The sequence below is a fragment of the Lycium barbarum genome, chromosome 9 (assembly GCF_019175385.1).
Source record: "Lycium barbarum isolate Lr01 chromosome 9, ASM1917538v2, whole genome shotgun sequence".
Classification (NCBI taxonomy): domain Eukaryota; kingdom Viridiplantae; phylum Streptophyta; class Magnoliopsida; order Solanales; family Solanaceae; genus Lycium; species Lycium barbarum.
In genome coordinates, this window is record NC_083345.1 from 22,153,905 (window position 1) to 22,163,977 (window position 10,073).

At 38.5% G+C, this 10,073-nt stretch overlaps 1 protein-coding gene across 1 annotated transcript; it reads left to right on the forward strand.

Moving 5' to 3' along the window:
- The first annotated feature begins 6,347 nt into the window (after positions 1–6,347).
- On the forward strand, positions 6,348–9,792 carry LOC132610295 (wax ester synthase/diacylglycerol acyltransferase 5-like). The gene is made up of 3 exons (XM_060324602.1): positions 6,348–6,630; positions 7,758–9,153; positions 9,392–9,792. The coding sequence occupies exons 1-2, from the start codon at positions 6,415–6,417 to the stop codon at positions 8,160–8,162; spliced, it is 621 nt and encodes a 206-aa protein (XP_060180585.1). The 5' UTR covers positions 6,348–6,414; the 3' UTR covers positions 8,163–9,153; positions 9,392–9,792.
- The last annotated feature ends 281 nt before the right edge of the window (positions 9,793–10,073 follow it).

The following is a 10,073-nucleotide window of genomic DNA, read 5'->3' on the forward strand; positions in this document are numbered from 1 at the left end:
AGAAATGGAGGTAAATTTTGGGGAGGGGCTGGTCGTGAGCCTCCTTCAATGGAGAGGTCTTCAATTTTTTTTTGCAAGTGTTGAAATGAGCTAAAGATAACTAGTGGTCATCTTTTTTTAAGTTAGCAAGACTTGGTCAAGGTCCCTTGGCCCACATTAATGTGTTGTCCCAATTAAAATTGAACACCATTTGTGTGGGCCAACCATGAAAATTGTGGATGATTTTCTTCTTCCAATTTTTCACTTTTGGTCCCAAATTTCCTAATTGTTCCATACCAAAAAAAATTCATGCACAACGTATATCTCAAAATAAATCCGAAGGTCAAAAATCCCGACTTTGTATCCCAAAATAATTTTGTCCTTAGCTTATCATAAATAAATTCGGATTATTCCACTGTACAAAAATACGGGTTCTAACATCCTTCCCCCCTTTAGAACATTCGTCCTCGAATGTAAGATTAACCTTACCGATTATACTACAATTTGGGGGAGTTTCCCTACCAACTATCACAACAATACAATCATTGATCAACGATTCATTTATCAAACAACATAGTTAAATAGAGAATTGGATTACCTGTAGGCTCTGAAAATAAATGAGGATACTTCTTCTTCATATGCTCCTCAGCTTCCCAGGTCATTTCCTCTCGGTTATTGTTCCGCCACAGCACTTTAACAGAAGCCATATCTTTGTTCCGCAACCTTTTTACCTGGCGATCCAATATGGCTATAGGCTGCTCCTCATAAGATAGCTCCTCTGTGACCTGAATATCATCTACATGAAAGACTCTGGAAGGGTCACCAATACACTTACGAAGCATAGAAACATGAAATACCGGGTGTACCGCTCCCAAGTCAGCTGGCAAATCCAATTCGTAGGCCACCTTGCCTATTTTGCGAATAATCAAATAGGGCCCAATATATCTCGTACTTAGCAATCCTTTCTTGCCAAATCGCATAACACCTTTCATCGGTGACACTTTCAGGAACACCCAATCGCCAATCTGAAACTCTAACGGTCGACGTCGCTTATCGGCATAAGATTTCTGTCGGCTCTGGGCCGCTAATAGTCGCTCTCGAATCAGTTTCACTTTATCGACCGCCTGCTGGACTACATCTGGGCCCATTAATTGAGTATCACCCACGTCAAACCAACCGATCGGAGATCTGCATTTCCTGCCATACAAAGCCTCATATGGTGCCATCTGAATACTGGAGTGGTAGCTGTTATTATAAGCAAACTCAACAAGCGGTAAATGGTCGTCCCAGCTACCCCTGAAATTAACAACACAGGCACACAACATATCTTCCAATGTCTGAATAGTGCGCTCGGCCTGTCCGTCGGACTGGGGATGGAAGGCTGTACTCAGGCTCACCTGGGTCCCCAATCCCTCCTGAAATGATCTCCAGAACTTAGCTGTAAACTGGGCACCTCTATCGGAAATAACAGACACAGGAACTCCGTGCAGTCTCACAATCTCCTTAATATATAGCCTGGCATAATCTTCAGCTGAGTATGTAGTCCTAACTGGAAGAAAATGGGCTGATTTTGTCAGCCGATCAACGATAACCCAAATGGAGTCGTACCTCCGTGAAGTGCGAGGTAAACCTGTAATAAAGTCCATATTAATGATCTCCCACTTCCACGTCGGTATCTCCATTTACTGCAATAGCCCACCGGGCTTCTGGTGCTCAATCTTAACCTGCTGGCAATTTGGACACTGAGCAACGAACTCTGATATATCTCTTTTCATACCGTCCCACCAATATAGGCATCTGAGATCATGGTACATCTTCGTCGACCCTGGGTGAACAGAATATCGGGCATAATGTGCCTCGTCCATAACCTGTCGCCGCAACCCTGCAACGTCAGGTACACACAATCTGCCTCTGTGAAATAACACTCCATCAGGTGAAATCTCAAACGGAGTCTTCTCCTGTGCCAGAGCTGCATCTCTGTACTGTGCCAGAATAGGATCCTCATACTGATGCCGCTTAATATCTTCTGTAATAGAGGACTCAGCAATACCTCGAACCGAAACCCCAACATCTCCAGAATCAGCCAAGCGAACTCCAAGACTAGCCAACTGATGAATATCGCGAACCATTTCTTTCCTCCCTGATGGCACGTCTGCTAGGCTACCCATAGACTTGCGACTAAGTGCATCTGCCACAACATTAGCTTTCCCCGGATGGTAGAGAATATCAACATCATAATCTTTTAACAACTCTAACCACCTCCTCTGTCGCAAGTTCAGCTCCTTTTGCCTAAAGATGTACTGAAGGATCTTATGATCTGTATAAATATCAACGTGAACCCCATATAAATAATGTCACCACATCTTCAAAGCATGAATGACCGCGGCCAGCTCCAAATCGTGAGTAGGATAATTCTTTTCATGTTTTCTAAGCTGCCGGGAAGCATAAGCTATCACCCTGCCGTGCTGCATCAACACACATCCCAAACCAATACCAGAGGCATCACAATAAATCACATACCCATCTGGACCCTCGGGAAGAGTCAGGACTGGAGCCGTAGTCAACTTCTCTTTCAGCAACTGGAAGCTACGCTCGCAAGCATCTGACCACTGAAACTTAGCTCCCTTCTGAGTCAGCCTTGTCAAAGGCGCTGAAATGGAAGCAAATTTCTCTACGAATCTCCGATAATAACCAGCCAATCCCAGAAAGCTACGCACCTCTGTCGGCGTCGTAGGTCTAGGCCAATTCTTTACGGCCTCGATCTTCTGGGTATCCACCCGGACGCCATCAGCCCCAATAATATGTCCCAGAAATGCCCCTGAAGATAACCAGAATTCACACTTAGAAAATTTAGCATATAATTCCTGGTGCCGAAGTGTGCCAAGTACCGTCCTCAAATGGTCCGCATGCTCTGCTTCTGACCGAGAATAAACCAGAATATCATCGATAAATACGATCACAAACATATCCAAGAACGGTCTGAATACCCGATTCATCAAGTCCATAAATACTGCTGGGGCATTTGTCAGCCCAAAAGACATGACTCTGAACTCATAGTGCCCATATCGGGTCCTGAATGCTGTCTTGGGAACATCAGCCTCTCGTACCCGTACCTGATGATAGCCTGACCGCAGGTCTATCTTCGAGAAGTACCTGGCACCCTGCAGCTGATCAAACAAATCATCAATCCTGGGGAGGGGGTATTTATTCTTGATGGTTACCTTATTCAACTGCCGATAATCAATGCACATCCGCAGCGAGCCGTCTTTCTTCCTCACAAATAATTCCGGAGCTCCCCAGGGTGACGCACTAGGCCGAAAGAAACCCTTCTCCAATAGATCTCTCAGCTGTTCTTTCAATTCTTTTAATTCTGCTGGTGCCATTCTGTACGGAGGAATAGAAATGGGTTGCGTATCTGGCAACAAATCAATAGCAAAGTCTATCTCCCGCTCAGGCGAGAGACCCGGAAGCTCATCTGGAAATACATCTGAAAATTCATTGACAACCAGAACTGACTGCAAAGTAGGTGCCTCGGCTGTAGTATCGTGTACACAGACCAGGTGATAAATATAACCCTTCTGAATCATCTTCTTAGCCTTGAGGTATGAAATAAACTTACCCCTCGGCGACGCTGTACTCCCGAACCACTCTATAACTGGTTCCCCTGGGAACTGGAAACGAACTACCTTCTGCTGGCAGTCAACATTAGCATAACAGGACGCTAACCAGTCCATGCCCATAATAACATCAATCTCTAGCATATCTAACTCTATCAAATCAGCTTTAGTACAACGATCAGATATGATAACAGAACAATCCCGATAAACCTGTCTGGCTATAACAGAATCCCCTACAGGTGTAGCTACCTCAAAAGGCTCTATCGGCTCGGATTCTATCCCAATCTCATTAGCAACAAGTGGGGAAATATATGATAAAGTAGAACCAGGATCAATCAATGCATACACAGATCGAGAGAAAACCAGTAATATACCTGTGACGACATTAGGCGACGCCTCCTGGTCCTGTCGGCTGGCTAATGCATAAATGCGATTCGAAGGACCGCTAGAACAGGAACTCCACCACGACCCCTGCCTCGGCCTGCTGATGCTGGTGTACCCCGCCCCGCAGGGCGCATAGCTACTGAGGCCGACGATGAACCACCGGATGACCCGGTAGACTGAGCTGCGCCGCCTGCACCACCTCTAAAGCAAGATATGATGTCTATGAAGTTAATGATCCTATTTACGATCCCTTGATGTTGTTCATGGTGTACACTCACCTTAAAATGTTAGTTCCTTCAAGGTGAGATATGATGTATATGATCACTCCATAATGTTATCGGGGGTTCTCGGCCTTATGTCACCCCGATATTGTTATAGATTGTCTATAAGCTCTAATGCATGTTCTATGACCAATGTTCCGAAAAATTACGAGTCCATGTTCATAGGGCGTTTCATATGAGATAAAGGTAAGTGTTAGAACCCGTATTTTTGTACAGTGGAATAATCCGGATTTATTTATGATAAGCTAAGGACAATATCATAACCAACAATCCTCATTCATCTACATTACCCTCATTTCACAATTCCACTTCAATTCATCCCTTATTCATGGTCATAGTATACTAGTACGTTTTCTCACATATAATGCTTATCCCATGTCCTTAATATCATTTATAGCATAATCATGATCACAACACATCAAGAATCATAACTCAATTCAAGCTATTACTCAAAACGACATTATTCCCACATTCATGACCCATTTTTTCTATTTCCTTCTATAATCCAAGTCTTTCAACCCCTCAATACTCTAAATAACATGAATTGATCATAAAACTTACCTTTGATAGTATGATAATGATTTTAGGTGGAAACACTTCACTTGAGCAAAACCCTAGTTCCACTTCCAAAGAGATTTCTTGTCTTAGATGAACCCTAGTGAGTTTCTTGCACTTGATTCTCTTGGATTTATGATATGAACCTTTGATTTGTCTTGAATTTGTGTTGATGACATATTTAGAACCCTCTAGAACCCTTGAGAGAGATGAAGAAGTGGAAAGAATGAGAAAACAAAAGTGGGAACACGTATTTATACTTGCAATTTAATCTGTCCGTCGGGCATTATACGGTCCGTATGACCATGTACGGTCCGTATAAGGTGGTCGTGTAACTCACAGTTTTTCCGAAGTTGTCCTCATCATTTCGTTTGATCTCCAATCGTTATACAACCTTCTTAACACTTGTTTAATATTTCATTAACAATCTAAGGGACATTAAAACTCTTTTCCAAAACATCATTTATTCGATACTCGTAAATCTTTCCAAAACACAACATATGCTTTGTCTTCCTTAACAATTTTCGTCTCCTACCTCACATGTATTTGAAATCTCATTTTAGAATCATCAAATGTTATTTCTTACTTATCAAAACATCGTATACGTCATGCCCTTCGTCAGTCTATTCACTGTGCATGAGCGAAAATTTTTTCCGAGGTGTAACAACAGTACAATACAATACAACACCATACTGTACCATACCATACTGTACATTAATGAACCACGGGAAACAACCATCCAAACAGAGGGTAAGGCATAGACCTGGTCTTATAAGGCAAACTTTTAGTTATGCCTTAAGGAAAAGTTTCGCCTTATGGGGCATACTTTTAGTTATGTCTTATGGGGCACACTTTTAGTTAAGGCATAAATAAAAGTATGCCCCCACAAGGCGGAACTTTTCCTTAATGCATAACTAAAAGTTTGTCTTGAAAAGTAAAAAAAAAAAAAAAATGCCGCAAGGCAAAGTCTGCCAGATGGGGCAAAGCGAAATTCAAACTCTGTCTTGTGATTTTTTTTTACATTTTTGACTGAGCAGAGGTTCGAACCCGGAACCCATGGGCTTTAGGCAAAGGGCAAAACTTAATGACCAGCAATTTGAGGGGCAAAATTTAAAGACCACCCCAAAAGAAGGACAATTCTGCGAATTGCCCTTATATATTTCCTCAAATATATCTCTTCAAAGTTAACGTAGGATTACAATTTTTTTAAATAGTAAAAAAGAATATATATATATATATATATTGGGTCTTTAAAAAAAGTGGGGCGCTAGGCCATTGACTTACCTCCTTGCCTATGAGCTGGCCCTGAGGGAGTACATTCTAATAAGAGCAAATGTTTCTAAACCATAACTTCTCCGAAACTAGATTATCAGGACAATTGTGCTTTAATGAGAGCTCCCTTTCACGTTTTAAATCTGTCTACCCAAAGAAAAAAAGAATCTATCTCTATGTGCATCAAATAAATCTTACTAGCTTCTTCTATAAATAACGGCATTGGAGCCTTCTAATCAGCAATATTCGCCTAGTATTTGGGTTAATCAGAAATCATCACTTCTAAATATTGGTTCTAGCTTGGATATGAAGCGTGGTAAAAAAAAATGATTCTGAAACCTATCCGAATATCAAATAATTTAAATGAAAATGGAGAAGAAGAAGCAATGTTACTGAGTCCAACTTCTCAAATGTTTCATGAGCCTGACTACAATATTTACGTCTTAGCCATTATGGGCTGGAAAGTACCAATTGAGGTTGACTCCATGAAACCAGAACTACAACGCACGCTGCTTAAACATCCACGCTTTTCCAGTTTGCAGGTAAGCTAGCAATGAAACTCATGGCCGGCTCTAAGGTAAAGCTAACAAAGCAGGTGCTTTGGGGGCCCCATTTTAAGTAATTAATAGTAGGTTTATAAGTTTTCTCTAACAAAATATTAAATACTTTTAATAAAAAAGTAATTTTTAAAAAAATATAATATAATTTTTTTACTGTAATTTTTTCGATTGTGAATAGCGTGTTCTTTCTAATTCTTAAATCATTGCCATAAACATGTGCGAAAAGTCATAATTAAAGTATTAAAGTAATATTATTTTAAACTCCATTTTATTGAAAATAGTATAAGTTAGTGAGGAACCAAAAACTAAAAGTAAAGCTAATTGTATAGCAACATATGAATTTGAAAATTTTGAGTTTTTATTGGGTATGACTATTTGGTACGAGATATTATTTTTTGTTAATTCAGTTAGCAAAAGTTTACCATCAAAAAATTGAAGCGTATGGAATTTTTTTTGATTTTCTGTATGGTGGTAACATATTGAGATCATTAAATGACAAGAATTTTAAAATATTTCCTTAACCTTGAATGTTTTATAAAACATAGTAATCACTCACTCACCCCGATATTGATGGTCTAGACTTAATTTCTGAACTAGAAATGTTAAGAGAAATCGTACAAGTAGATAATAATCTAATCGATATACTTGATCAAATAAAAAGACTTGCTTTTTTTCAAATGCTTATATTGCTTATAGAATAATTTTAATAATTCTCTAATAGTTGCCTCAACGGAAACATGTTTTTCAAAATTAGAATTGATAAAATCTTACCTAAGTTCAATAATGCCTCATAAATATTAATTGGATTGACTATTACTAATTGAAAAAGAATTATTAGAATGAATTGATTATAAAAAGAATAAATATATTTGCATCTCTACAAACTAGAAGAATAGAATTTAAATCAAAATATATATTAAAGATTTTTTTTTCTTTTAATATAAGCCTTCACATTAAATTATGGCTTTAGGCCCCTAATGTGCTTGAGCCGCCCCAATTGAAACTGATACTCATAATATATTTATCATAATCTTGCATAACAGATAATTAAAGTTCACAAGGTTTTCTTTAATGTTTCTACTTAAGAATTTGTGTTGAAACGTCAACAGGTCATGGATGAGACTGATGGCAGCGGAAAAATGAGATGGGTTCCCACGACAGTGAACATAGATGATCATATCATAGTGGCCCAGATCGTCCATGATAATATGGATACCGACAAATTGGTCGAAGAGTATATATCAAGCCTAAGCACAACAAATGTTGACATGTCGAAACCTCTATGGGATTTTCACGTCCTTAACGTGAAAACCTCTCATGCTGAGGCAACTTCTATTTTCCATATTCATCATTCTATTGGGGATGGAACTGCCCTCATGTCCCTCTTACTCTCTTGTTTTCGGAAAACTTCGGATCCTACTTCTCTCCCCACACTCCCAGTTTCTTCTTCTTCTAAGGATAAATCGAATTTATCACTAAGAAATAACAGAAAAACAATTTGTTCGCTGATGTGACAGTACCTAATAAAGTTTTGGTTGCTCATAAAACTTTGGTTCAATACAGTTGTTGATGTTTTTCTGTTTATAGCGACCGCACTCTTCTTGAAGGACTCTGAATCACCTTTCACAGCTACAAGAGGATATAAGTGGTCCACTCGTCAGAAATATATTTACTTGACGATTAGCTTGGACGAGATTAAATTTATAAAGAATGTGACAGACGCTGTAAGCATATATATAAACCTTATATATCCAAGGTTGACCGTCATATTTATAGTCCGTTTGACCAAGCTACCCAATAGAATGATGAATACGGAAAATAGAAGTTGCCTCAGCGTGAGAGGTTTTCACGATAATTTTTTGTTGCTTCCTTTCTTGTAAATTTAGACGGTTAATAACGTTGTATTGGGGATAACACAAGCAGCTACGTCTCGTTATATCCATCGAAGATACGGTAAGTTAATCTTCTCAATCAGGATACTGTATATATACTTGTAACAAATTTACAAGTATTTTCGAGAGATCACCCATCAAAATATATAACATTTTATAAAATATATGATAGGCATTAATCGAAAGTATAAGTAAATAAACAGAATAGAAAAATGAATCTTGTCTCAAGAGCTATAAATTATGGTAGTTGAGAGTCATACCTTTACTTTTTCTATATTATTGGTTAAGGAATTCAAATTGAAAGTAAATTTAATTTCTGGTTGCTCGTAACAGCGTAAAGTTTTTTTTTTTTTGTACGTGTGTGTGTGATATATATACTCATACACAAATAATCAGGAAATTAAGGATGAAATATAATCAAGATATATCCAATTTGGACGGGGTTTGTTTTGGAAGGGGGAAGGGGTTAAAATGCTTTCAACCATGCTAATTAATCTATCTATAATTTGTTTCTTCTTAATAAGAAGTTGAAGGCAAGAGGAAGTTTTCACTGGAACGAATGAGATGCAGAGCCAATGTTATAGTGAATCTGAGACCAGCTTTAGGGGTCCAAGTAAGTATTTTTTTTATATATACAAATGAAAATCTTCCAATATTCTTTATAGGGTTCATAGCTGAAAGATTGATGTATAATTGTGTTATTGCTATGTAAGATAAGTTATCTAAACTATATTTCAATTATAGACAAGTTTAGATAAGTTATATGAATCTTCCAAATATCGTTATACTTGAAGAAAAAAAAGTAAACTACTAATGAGGCCAAATTCGCTAAATGCAAATGCATATTGTAGGGGATAATGGTTCATGTGTGTAGCTATGCCAAGAAGTTGACATTTGCTATTGCCGCTGATGAAGGAATAATTCCGGATCTGAACCAGCTAGGCGATGATTGCTCATCAAAGAGGCTGCTCTCTCACAATTGAGACCCAAGGCTCATGACTAGCTCATCACACATTTGAAAGCTCCTCAATAGAATTTGAAACGTCGTCCTTATGTGATGATTAACTAGTACAATATGATATGTAGACTTATTGCTCAAAGCATTATTTGATTATGTAATATTATTGTAGTACATCGTCATGCTGTAGAATTATTAGTGCTATCTATAATAGCACCATCTGAATAATGCTAGTGATACTGCTAGCTGTCATATCTGTAATGATGCATGATTTCTATCTATAATATTCCCCTTATTGACAAAAAGAATTACTTATTATCCTTGTGTACCAATGTTTTCGTCAACAATAATATGCTATCAGCAATGAATTCTGGAGAACCAAACTGGCGACAACCAACTCCTGCAGCCAACGCGAACCTGCCACCTGTTGGACAAAATGCTCAGTGGACCACCTTCCCCTTCAGTCAAGCCATCGTATGCAATTTAATTGCAATCAAATTAACAAAAAGTTTAGTTCGCATAACTCTATTAATTGTAGTTGCCTTACAAGTGATCGGATTGTGTTTTTTGGCAGC